Genomic DNA, 13164 nt, shown 5'->3' on the forward strand with positions numbered 1-13164 from the left:
CTTTTAAAAAACCTAGTTTAGGGCTCCCCTGGTGGTCTAGTGGTTCAGAATTCACCTTGTAAGGCAAGGGACACCAATTTGATCCCTGGTCTGGGAAGATCGCACAAGCTATGGAGCAACTAAGCCCAAGCACCGCAACAACAAAGCCTGTGCACACTAAAGCCAGCACTCAACAACAAGAGAAGCCATCGCGATGAGAAGCCGTCACACTGGAACCAGAGAACACCCCCGGCTCACCACAACTAGAGAAGCTCATGCGCAGCAATGAAGACCCAGCACAGCCAGAAATAACCCAGTTTATGAACCTATCTTATGAATGTCTTAAATAATCTATACTCCTTTATACATTAAACAACTCATAACCTCTAAACATTTGCATTCTATTTACTATGAATCAAAACTTTAAAATTTAATAAATTCCATTTCCATAAAACACTGTATTGATTATAAGTATTGATTATACATTTATACTTTTTCAGTATTTAATTAATATCACACTTCTAAATGATCACTCTCTCCTAAATGCTTTTAGCACCCAAGCACAAAAAGCCATGCACATGATGTCATATTATAAGCTTAAAAAGTGAAAAGGTCCTAATTTCATGGTATACATTTTATTCATCAGTATGTTATTGTAATTCTTACCTGACTTTCCATTTTCTTAACCTTCTAACTTATATATATATTAATGTAGACAGAACAGCATAACAAACCCTTACTTACTCATTACACAGCTGAACAATGATCAGCTAACCAGTCAGTTACAGTGTCTTCTACATCCCTAACTCACTGCCCAGTCTACTTCCAAATGATGAACCCAGACACTCAGTCTTTCAGGTGGAATTTTTAAAACTTAAAGCAGGTTTAAAAGAAAAAAGTGGAAAGAATTAGAACTATTATGTTGAATCATATATAAAAATGACAGTTTGGTAGGTCCAAAATGGTAGAACAGTCATTTCATACGGTCTGGCCTAACAGACTTGTAACAACAAAGACGATGGTACATGATGATTTTCAGATTTCTTATACTATCAGATCTGGGGAAAACAAAGTTACTAGTATCTAGTCAGCAACTTCTTCATAAAACCCATAGGTTAAAAAGTCCACACTCAAAAATGAGATTAAGTTACAGAACAGATCAAATAATTTTTTGTCTTCAAATTGCTTATTAAATAAAAATCCTAACCATACTGATGGTTAACATGCCATTATACTTTTACCTAAACTCACAGCAAGTATACCACCAAAAGTCAACCACAATGTAAATGACGGACTTAGGGTGATTATGACGTGTTGCTGTAGGTTCATCAATTATTAACAAATGTACCACTTTGGTGGGGGATGCTGATTGGGGGAGACTGTGTGAGTAGATAGGAGAAGGTGATATACAGGAAATCTTGCTATCTTCCCTTTAATTTTGCTGTGAACCTAAAACTGCTCTTTAAAAATGCTCTTAATAGTAATTTTAAAAAATCCTATCATCAGTATTTTCTTACTCATAAAAACCCCTCTTAATTAATCCAGCAGTTTTATAATAGACGTAAACTACTAGTTACATTTACTCTAATAAAACTAAGAGGAAGATCTCTTTTATAAAGAAAAATTTGGCTCATATAACCCAAATACTCTTGCACAAATGTTATCTGCTATAAATAAAAGTCATCACCTCTTCCTCTGGCTCATTCACTTCACTTTCATTTCCAGATTGTTCCTCTGTTTCAGCTCCTCCTTCTTCTTCTTCTTCATCTTCTTCAAGATTTTCTCCTTCTGTCATAGAATCTTTAGAGTCTTTGTCATTTACGAGGCCTTGAAGTGAGAAGAAAGTAGAAAAAGACTTTACAAAACAAGATAAAGGCAAAATTTCCAAAGTGAATATTATACCATTTAAAGTATATATGAAGATAATTCAACAGTCATGTTCTCAGTTCAGTAAATTAAGAACAGAATTTAAAGCTATTTTAAGAACCATTAAAAAAACTAAACAGTCCTTTATTTCAACAAAGGAGCACAGATATATTTCTTTAAAACTAGCAAAAAAATAAAACAAAAAAACCCCACAATTATTATATTTTTACTTCCTCAGAGCTTCAGACTATCTGAGTCTCAGATGAACAAACAGCAGCCCATAAAGTGCAGCTTTAGCCACACACAAGGCAACCACAGTTACATATTTTATCAAATGGCATTTCAAGAATCTCTAAAAACTTAAAGATACAATAAAATTACACTGCTTTAATGCAGAAATCACATTTGACTCTTAATTTGAATATCTGCAAATTAAGACAGAGGAGGCAGATACACGGTGACACTTCTAACGTGTGTCATCACAGAGCTGTTTTTTCCTTCCTAACAGTGTGCTCCTCCAGAGGCAACGCCCTCGTGTGAATATGGGCCACCTCCCATGTTCATCCACATCTCACTGCCTAGTAAATTCTTCTTTATTATTATTCGAGTTCCAAACTACACTCTACTTTGAAGGTGCACATTCCACAGCCTCATATGATCTGACTTTTCCCCACAATTCCAAGTCTTAATCAAGCCTTCTCCCGTAGTTGGGGCAGACTCTTCTGTATCATAAAGCATATTTCCTTGGGGTCCTGCTCACCAAATTGCTTCTCAATATAGAATATCTTTCAATATGCTCTTTTAAATCCTATACATTCTTCAAATTCAGTCCAAGTTTCCTTTCCTGAATAAACTCAATGAGTATTACTTTTCCTCCTACTTGTTCCTAAAGCTACTTGGAGAATTGATCATAGAATTGATAAAGCTACTTGGCGAACTGCATTTAAAGATACACCATGCAATGGTTTTTCTAATGATTTCAATAAATGTTATGTCACAGTATAAGGCCTTTGAGAACAAAAAACTTCTTTTATATATTCAAAACTTATTAGAGGCCATATATTGATAAATACACAGTAGGTATTTAGTAAACCCTTGTTTATTCACAGAATCTTACACAATTAGAGCAGACAGAAACTTTAGTAATGATGGGATTTAGCCCTCTCTTTTATGAGGTATACTGGAGTCCAGAAAGTCTGAAAAATTAACACAATCAACAACAGCAAAAAATTACTCGTGTCTTAAGTCTGAGCAATTAACTAAGAACTGACAAAAACAGAGACTACAAAGTGATGAAAGCAGGTACAATCAAGTTCGAAATTAAAAAGGTGAGGAGAGATGGATGAATCTGAGATAGATCTATTTTGAAAAAATATAATAATACTGATACAAAAAACCTGCTGTCTCTGATTGATACCACTCACTCACTATTTTATTCATGTATTTATTTGAACCGGAGCAAAATAGTGGGCTTTTATGTGGTCAAAGGCACAAAATTAAAAATCAGGACGGTATAAACCTAAAAATGTCACAGCACTGATAAACTGACATGACCTAATATATCATTCGGAGAAGGCAATGGCACCCTGCTCCAGTACTCTTGCCTGGAAAATCCCATGGATGGAGAAGCCTGGTAGGCTGTAGTCCACAAGGTCACTAAGAGTCAGACATGACTGAGCAACTTCACTTTCACTTTTCACTTTCATGCACTGGAGAAGGAAATGGCAACCCACTCCAGTGTTCTTGCCTGGAGAATCCCAGGGACAGAGGAGCCTGGTAGGAGGCTGTATATGGGGTCGTACAGAGTCGGACACGACTGATGCAACTTAGGAGCAGCAGCAGCAATATATCATTACATCTTTTTTATAGCCACTTTAAAATATATGTCATGAGGAGAACTGTAATGGTAAATACCTTTGTTTTGATAGCCATAATTTGTAAGGAAAATACTACTATTTCTAACACATTTTCATTTGCATTGCAAGTTAGTTTCAAAAGGAGTTTATAAACATATTTTGCATTTGCTAAGCTGGATAATAAACTATTCAGTTGCTGACCTCTAGGACACACTCAATCTAAAATAAGCAAGGCAGATAAAAATGCACATATAAAGGACATGGCGTTAATAAAATGTAAAACCTAGAGAGTAAAATGTTTACAGTATGGGTCAGAATGAAGTGTACTTGGACCAAAGTCAAATATTGTTCTCTTGAATGTGAGCTACTTTGGTGCCTCAGTTTTCCTGTTCTTGACAGAGAGTAATAATTGTAACACTCCCTCTCTTCCAAATGGTTTTTCATCTGTTATTTCTTTGCTCAACTAGACATGCTGAGCATTTCCCCCACACACCCAGTATATCAGAAAGAGCAGTTTGAATTCTGGCTCAATTGGTTAACCCAGTGTTTTGATTTGGGCGTTACCTAACTCTTTGGTCAAGTATGAACAATACCTTCCACTTTAATTTTGGGAAACAGATAGTACTTAATAAAAATACCAACTCTTCCTGCCCTCACTTATTTGATTATGTCACGTTCATTCATCTATTGGGTGTTCTACTTTCATCAGTTTGCCTGTGCTCTTTATGTAAATAATAGCTCCTTGGCACAGGAGCTATTTTCACTTCGAACTTATTTTTTCATTGTGCAAAAGTCTTAAAACCCAAATATGTCAACGTATGCATGCTTTCCTGTATCATTTTAAAATTTAGGAAAATTAACACCTCTCCAAATAGCTGATGATCAGATCTATTTTTAACTTTTTAAAAATAAATATTTAACTCTTTAATACATCTGGAGTTCGATGATGTAAGATGTGGCTCTGTATCAATTTTCCTCCCAAATGCTCACCTGTTGCTCTTATCCTATTTTAAGACTCCTATTTCATCATACACTAAATTGTTTTATATTAAACTGGGATGACTTCTGGGTATTCTATTCTGCTAATTTTATTTCTAATTTATGAAATATACTCTTCTGTTGTATAAGCAATTTATTCATGACTTTTTTCATTTTTATTACCTCCATTTCTGTTCCTTATGATATAATCTACAACTTCCAAACCACAGTTATATTACATTGCTTATTACCATGTTGGTTTTGTTCTTAAAGAGAATGTCATAGAGCTAGTAATTCTCTCTACCTTGAGAAAATCAAGATACACACAAAAATAACAATGTTATTTACAGTGATGCAAAATTAGCAATAACCCAAATATCAAACAGAATTAATGCATTCACACAAAGGAAAATAAGACGGCTGTTTTAAAATTAAAGGTTTAGAAAAGTATTTTGTCAGAAAATTTCATAATATATTAGATAGAAAAAAGTCCAGTTATAAAACTGCAAACATAAAAAAAATTTTAAACAGAACATGCATCAAAATGTTAATAACGTGATTATCTTTGCATACGAAATAACAGTGATTTTTGTTTTCTTGGCATTCTTCAAATTTTCTGTCATGAACATTTTTATTACTTTTAATAATATTGAAATGTTTTTTAAATATAAGAAAATTCTATTAAGTTAGCACTGGGTTGCTATAAAATTAGAATGATAATAAATTTACAAGTGGTTGGAAACAAAAAACTACCAAAGGCAAGACGCTGTATCATCTTATGGTTTAGCAAGGAAACAGATTTAATATATATTTATTCATGTGTATCTTCTCTCTGATATTTAAACTCTAAAACAGAAGGGAAATGGGTCTACTTGAGGGCATAATGATCCCAGTTGACACCATCTTTAGAACTGCATTTGCAAATGATGGCCTATTTTTTTCCTTTCCACATTCTAAAGGACGACAGATTCTTCAAAAGAAGCCTCAAGTTCTTTAATTCTTTGCTCTATAACGTATAAATCATACTGCTCTCTTTACTGCTACCAAATTGGGTATCCAATTAGTATTTCCTTATGTCCACTATACAGGGAGTGCCATTCATTCTTAAGTCTTTGGGTAACAAGACTATTTCAAAGCATATAAGTAAATGAAATAAACAAGTAGATAAACCATCTGCTTGAAATAATCACTGTATACAATTAGAAATCTGAAAAGGAAAAGAAAGTGGATTATTTGGGACAAAGTTAAACAATAAAAAGAACCACATGTGTCTTTATGGGTTGGTAAGTAGGAAAGTGAATAGTTACATAATCAGTATAGATAATAGCAATCACATTCTTCAAAAAAGGGTTTGCCTTGGAGAAAGAAACCCTATTAATGTGATGATGTAATATGAAAAAAATAGTTTTAGAGGAAAAGAATCACCAGTGCCTTTGCCATGAAAGTGGTTTCTCAGATATGCAACATAGTAAATTTATACAATTATTACAATCGGTCATGGTAAGTATCTCCTAATAAAATGCTAAATTTGTAGGCTGAAATCATGTCACTTTGAAATGACTACAACATGCTAAGAACTATCAGCAAGCAAACCACACTGGAAAGGCCCCACCTTATTCCACTTATTTCCACTAGCAAGGCTAGTCAGCTTATCCAGTTCCTTACCAATTCTTCTTCCAGAACAATAGCTAAAGGACACTGAGACAGTAAAGAGACCAACTCTCCTGCAGCATGCTTCTCACATGTCCTCTAGTCTTTAGAGGGGGAGACAACTTCCCCAGTGACGAGGGTCTGAAATTCTGTAGGATAGTTTCAAACTTCTAATTGGCACTCCCTTTATAGTGTCAAGCCTGCTCTGTCTTAGGAAATAGTGTTTGTTGACAATATATACGGTATATGAGATGCTTTAATCAAAGGTAGACTTTTAAATTAGCAACCAAAAACTGTAAAATTCAGAGAGGCTGACAGGATTGTTTTTCCATCACCATCATTTGTCTCAAGTTTTACATGACTGTTTTCCTCTAATTTGGGATTTTTAATGAAGAAGTAAGCCACCCAGATCTTACCTAACACTATTACGTAACACTCAGCATCAAAAAATTAAAAGTATACAAAAAGTAAAAGCTAACTGAAAACATTATAAAGCAAATCCTAGAAACAATCTGCCAAATATCATCTTTACCTTTTCTCTGTAATTAATTGCTTACCTAGTTTTATTAAGAATTCTCGTTCCAAGTCGTGTACCTGCCTGATGGATTCTTCCAGAGAATTACAGAGTTTGATCTTTGGTCTTAGCAGTTCTAGTGTGTCACTGATCATGTAATCTATGTCAATAGGAAATGGATGGTCTTTTGTCCAAACCTCCAAACTTTTCTTCCACCAAACATAACGCTGATAACAAATGAAAAATAAATTTAGCTATAAGAAATTAATAACAAAATATTTAAAATAATAATCTATATTGTGACTTCACCTAGTTATAACAACGAAGCTAAAGAGTTGGACAAGACACCTACATTTTTACTAATGGTCAATAGCAATGATCATAACACATTTATTTCCCTCCATCTAGTCTGTTTCTAAGCCATTTGGTAACTTTAAATACACTTTTTTACTGTATCTGTCGTAATCTTTTTTAAAAGCAAGGAAAAATTATAAATAAACACCAAATACATTTTCAGGTACTGAAACCAGGCAGAAACTCTATTCCCACATCCCAAAAAGGGCTTGAAAGTATTTAATTTTACAAAAACCACCAAACTTGAGGCCATGGTTTTGATACATGTTTCTCTATACTACTTGCTTTGATATTTTAAAGAGTCAAAGTATCTAAAGACAGGGTTACTGAATATATAAAAATCAGAAATCAACAAGCATTTATTGAACATCTACTGTGTATATGGCACTGTTCAGATATATTCCCTCTCGTATTCTAGCCTGGCTCCTTCCTTCTATTTTGTACCTGTAATTCTCAAGTTTAACTAAAAAGCACAACCCACAAATTTACTTGTATATAAACAGCTATTTCTCTGGTTGTTTAATCATCCTCTCCAATTTGTTCTGCTGCTGCTACTGTCACTTCAGTCATGTCCGACTATATCTTTGCTATTCCAACTGTGGGAACTCAGAGCCTGTTAGACATATGGAATCTTATGACTCCCCCATCATAGGCCAGCTGAATCACAGCGTGTGCACTGTAAAAATATCCTCAGGCAATGTGTGTGCACACTGAAGTTTAGAAGCACTGCTGCAGGGGATCTTTCTATCTGACTTCCAGTACATAAATGGACACTATTACAGGTAGCATACACTGACCACCTCTCCCAGGCCTCACCCACTTCTTACTTCCATGCTCTAAGTATATCCTTGCCACACAGTCCTGCTGTTAATCATGTGGAGAATACTTTTGTCTCTTCCTACTTCTGAATATCTCTGAGTGGCTCTTTTCTGTCAGTGATGTCAGAGTGAGTGCAAAGAAGGATACTCTTCTCAAAGGAGCCCTGCTTTTGGGCACTGACAGTGACAGCTGACATTCTGCAGCAAAATTTGTTTTCAATACAGTCTGTCTCCAACTTAAGGCATTCCTTCCATGCAACAAGGAATCTGAGTCACAAATCTGCAACACCACCTCCCCATTGCTGGCTCATCAATTCAGAAAATAAGGGGGTAACAAGTTATCCTTTAATGCAAAGGTACAGTGGTAGAAGAAAGCTAAAAAACAGCTCTTCCCCAAAGAGTAGTTACTCCCACCTAAACCCAGCTACTATTTGGATATATTTTTGATTCTTCAAGTTGTAGTTTTAAATTTATTTTCATCAATGGATAAATGAAAACAACTCTAACAATAGATTATATAGAAAGGAATGATCAAACAGAACTGAATGCTACCACTGGTACTTTATTTCAGTAACATCTGAAGAACTCAAGGAGCTAGCCCCCCTAACAGCACTTATAACATTGCATTTAACGGGAAATAGTGACTGGATTCCAAACAACCAAGCTACAGGCTAACTTTTGGAACATAAACTGCAAAGAAGTTGTAGAAATGTCTCTGTATTTGTATCTGATTTAATTTACACTGTATTTGCTCTAAATCACAAGTTAACATAAGTAACTTAAGATGTGGAAAGCACAACCCAAGAGTTTAACAAAGAATGAATAAATATTTCTTGTAGTGTTAACGATGGGATTTTTTTTTCTCTTTAAAAAAAACTTAGAAAGATGAATTTTAGATATAAAACCAGAACACAGATGAGTGAGATTATCATCAAATGTAAAAACATTACACAATTCGTGAGTTTCTGTACCAAATAAAAAAATAACCCATATACCAAATTTATAAACTGTACCAAAATAATTTCCCAAAGTAATGATTAATCACAAAATTTAAAATGCAATCAAAATGTTTACGATAGAACATATCATATATTTAAATATCCAAAGCTAAGCAGCCTTACAAGAATAAATCTAATCTATGAAAATATCTTATACATAATATATGAATGCTACAGCATTCTTCTCTAATGGTTTTTTCCTTGATTTTTTTTTTTTTGGGGGGGGGGCGTGGTGCATGCTGCACTGTGTGGCTTGCAGGATCTTAGTTCCCCAACCAGAGATTGAATCTTGGTCTTCTGCAGTGAAAGTGTAGAGTCCTAACCACTGAAACACCAGGGAATTTCCACTGCTTTAATATTTTTGTAACACAAGCAATGCATTATATGATGGCCAATTGCATATTTTAATTCGTATACCTGAAAATACACAAGGAAGCAATCGAGTTTTCGTTTACTGGAACCTCTGTCAAAGTACTGGCCACAGGTATCCAAAATAGTGCACACCAGTCTAATCCTGAAAAGGTGCTCAGGAGGGTCCAGTGAACTTGGAGAGCCATCAGAGTTAACACCAAATGAAGTAAAAGAATAAAGAGTTCTAAAAATAACGGCCGATTCCACCATTCTGTAATTATAAAGTTCCCCCAAGAACTTGGCACTGCTGATACGTCTCTGATTAAATTTAGGTTGATTAACCTAAAGCAGGAAGAAAAAAAAAAAGCAGATTTCCATTAATGAACAGATATGTGTTTGAGAAGAGCTAAAATCATCTCTGTCACTTGACAACATCACTCACTGAACAGAGAAAAACTAATGGGTTCTTTTCTTTTTTTCCAATAATAGGTGTCCTTTTTTATCTCTGCAGGAAATGTCTATCTTTAAAATGTTTTAGTAAATAGAGCATGTTAAATATTAAATTTAATACTAAATTGTTAAATGAATTAATAGTTTATGAAAAAAGTTAAAATGTAATTCTATCAGCCCTCTGTAACTTATTTTCTCTGTAATCCATAAATTTTAAGGAAACAAGCTTATAGAACAAGCTGCTTATAGAAATTCTTATCAAGTGAGTATCAATTCTCCTAATTAATAAATTTATGAGTTCCTATAACGAACTCTAAGAGTGACCTAGAAAGAATAAAAATTTACTATATTCTTCTAAAATAACCTTAACTGGATTTAGAAAAAGAGGCAAAAAATATTTTAGCATTAGCATGAGAGGAAACTAGAAAATCTGACACAAGTAGGGTTTATTAAGAAATCACTATTTCCAAAATAGTAACAGTAAATGACATCATATGGGGAAAGGAAGGTTTTCAAATCCTTATTTTTCAATAATAGGATTTAAAAGCTGTCTAAATTGTCCACAGATTTCAATTTGGTGCAAATCTTTGTTACCTCCATTCCTAATCGAATATCTTCTAAAACTCCATCCACAACATGGATTCCAACATCTTCCTGGTAGAGCACTAGTCCTGCTAAGAGGTTGGCTACACAGTGAATGCTGTTGTACTTCACGTTCCAGATGTTTATCATACAACAAATCACATAGTCTTTCACTTCCTGATCCTGCCAAGGCAACTTCCTCATCTGTCTCAAAACCTAAATGAAGAGAATTTTATTTAAATTACTAATATAAGCACAAAGTAGCCCAACATATCCAATAATACAGATATTTTATGACTGTACAGTCACAGAACTTTTGAAATGGAAAATACTTTAGAGGTTCCCTATCAGCCTCTTCATTTTAGAGATAGGAAAAGTAAGATTTTTCTAAATATTGGCAAAATATATTCACATTTTCCCTGTATCTTTCATAATACCCTCAAATTTCCTAGAGTTTCCAGGGTTTCAATCAAGCTAACAGTATACACTCATACTCAGGTCACTGAAAGAAATACCCAAGACTTAACAAAAATAACGTTTTCTTTTGTGCATCATTTGATGTAAATAATCTCAGACACTTCTTTATATAAATGAAAAATGTCCAATAAGGAAATAAACTAAAGATCAATTGGTTAAAAGACCACTTAATTAGTAAGATGGGGACACAACATCAAGACTGACACACAGTTTCCTTGCATGTAAAGCAGGGATGACACTTAGGGCATAAGTCTGCTCTAAGGTTTTGACAAGTTAAAGTGTGAGAAGTACACAGGAACATGCCTGGCACATTATAAGCACCCCACAGAAGTTAGCTATTACTTAAAAAAAAACTCTACTGGTAATGAGATCATCAGCAGAGCTCTACTTATCATCTGGTTCTTTCCACATTTATTCTGAAAGAAAATAGATACTGTTAGCAGCTTGTAAAGTAGTCCTTTTACCTCTACTCTATATCCACAATCCAGCTTTTAAGCACTAAGTATGTTCTTGTATCAGCTTCAATGGAAATGTTAATGTCATCTCAAATGCATAAACATTCCATACTTTTCAAACTTTTAGCCAATTCTAAAGCCCCTTCCAAGTCCTATTTTTTTAAACAACTACTGTCTCTGGCTCCCTGAAGGTGGTTTTGATGTTCAAAGTTGCACTATCATTCCTCATCACCTTCTACCCCAGCCACTTATAACACATGTATTATTCCTTGCCTCTTATCCATAGGTTTCCTCTGTCCAGAATTTTTTTTTTTTTCCTGAAAAGAAAAAAGTCCCATACCATGTTGTTTCAACTTGTTGAGCTGACCAAGAAATGTTTATTCAACATGTCTTTTTTAGAAGTGAAGGTTCCAATGAGGTAACTATAATAATTAAAGCTAATAGGTCAGTGGTTCTTAATTTCTTCTGGAAATCGACCCCTGCTGAGAATCTAAAGAAAGCTATAGACCCTCTTCCAGGAAAATACAGTCAGGTCCAGAGATTTAAAATCATTAAATGTCAAGAGGATCACAGGCCTCCAAAAACTTACTAAAGGTTAAGAACACTGGTACTGAAGCAAAATATTTAAAGGTAAATTCACTACAGAGTGTCAGAGACTAAGTAATTGTTTCAAATATACACAGCATCAACAGTAAATACGGAGAGAATTACCATTTTAATTAGGTTAGAAAGGAAAACAAAACCTATGTCCCATAAACTAAGTATCATCACGTAAATTCCCTCTAGTGATGACTTATATGGAATCAATCACTCCACTGCCAAGACTTTAATAGCTCTGCTTCAATTTCTCCATTTACAAGATTTGAACACTGCAAATTACTTACATTTCTTATCTATACTATGTAGGGCACTGAAGCAACTGATAAACTGAGTTGATTTAGGAAAATATGAAATATATGTCCTTGACCTAAAACAATTTGGTGTGGGCTACAAAGAAAGTGAACTGCATCAGTACAATTATCATTAGGATGAAAAAGAATTAATTTGGTTGAATGTTATTAATACACAAGCTCAGCACTACCACAAATCCCAAGTTGACTACTGTTCTATTTCATTAAAATTTACCTTCTCGGTGGTAACCTTGGAGAGATCTTTGTACAAAAGCTTCCGGACATATTCCTGAAGAGGAGGACGTTTCTTTTTCACTGTTTTTTCAGCTGGAGGTGGGTTGCAGTAGTAATATGCATTTTCCACCATTGTGACATATCTTGCATCGAGATGCATTGCTTGTTTCTTTCTCATCATTTGTTCCTAAAATGTATAAAGCTTAAATCAGTCAAAATACTTTCTTCTAAGGTTTCTTTGTTCCTAATTAAAGGTGCCCTTTCAGGGAAAAGGTTTCAAGATAAAGAGCTAGAAAAGGGAAAAAAATAATTACTAGATATTTCTAAGAGTATACAAGCATACTAACTGCTGTATCACTAGTCATGTTTTTAGAACAAATTACTCCATAACTGCTTGGTCTTAGGCTTTCTCCAAAGAAATACTCAGAGAACTTTGCTACAAATTAAACTTCACTTAAAACTCTGCCAAACTACATGAACTCTACATAAAACAAGACTTACATATGAGTGACTAAAGTTAAGGGCTGAGACAAAAACAATAATTTTTTTTATTCATAGAGCTTGGGCCATCCAATGTTGTACCAGGTTAATCTGACATATCTCTACAGACAAGAAAACTAAAAGCCTTCCAATGTCTTACAACTCGTCCAGTGACCTAAGCATCAGCTCAAGGAGGTTATTAAAACAGTCAATAATCATCTACTTCAGGCTT

At 34.4% G+C, this 13164-nt stretch overlaps 1 protein-coding gene across 2 annotated transcripts in view; it reads right to left on the reverse strand.

Moving 5' to 3' along the window:
* Positions 1–13164, reverse strand: part of UPF2 (UPF2 regulator of nonsense mediated mRNA decay) — a 94281-nt gene that overhangs the window by 22727 nt on the left and 58390 nt on the right. For both annotated transcript variants that reach the window (XM_015099542.4, XM_060397208.1), the window contains exons 12-16: positions 12454–12639; positions 10409–10612; positions 9431–9706; positions 6887–7070; positions 1667–1806 (exon numbers count right to left, since the gene is read on the reverse strand). In XM_015099542.4, the coding sequence (XP_014955028.1) occupies positions 1667–1806; positions 6887–7070; positions 9431–9706; positions 10409–10612; positions 12454–12639 (990 nt within the window). The remainder of the gene's footprint in view (positions 1–1666; positions 1807–6886; positions 7071–9430; positions 9707–10408; positions 10613–12453; positions 12640–13164) is intronic.

This window comes from Ovis aries, chromosome 13 (assembly GCF_016772045.2).
Source record: "Ovis aries strain OAR_USU_Benz2616 breed Rambouillet chromosome 13, ARS-UI_Ramb_v3.0, whole genome shotgun sequence".
In the NCBI taxonomy this organism is placed as follows: Eukaryota; Metazoa; Chordata; class Mammalia; order Artiodactyla; family Bovidae; genus Ovis; species Ovis aries.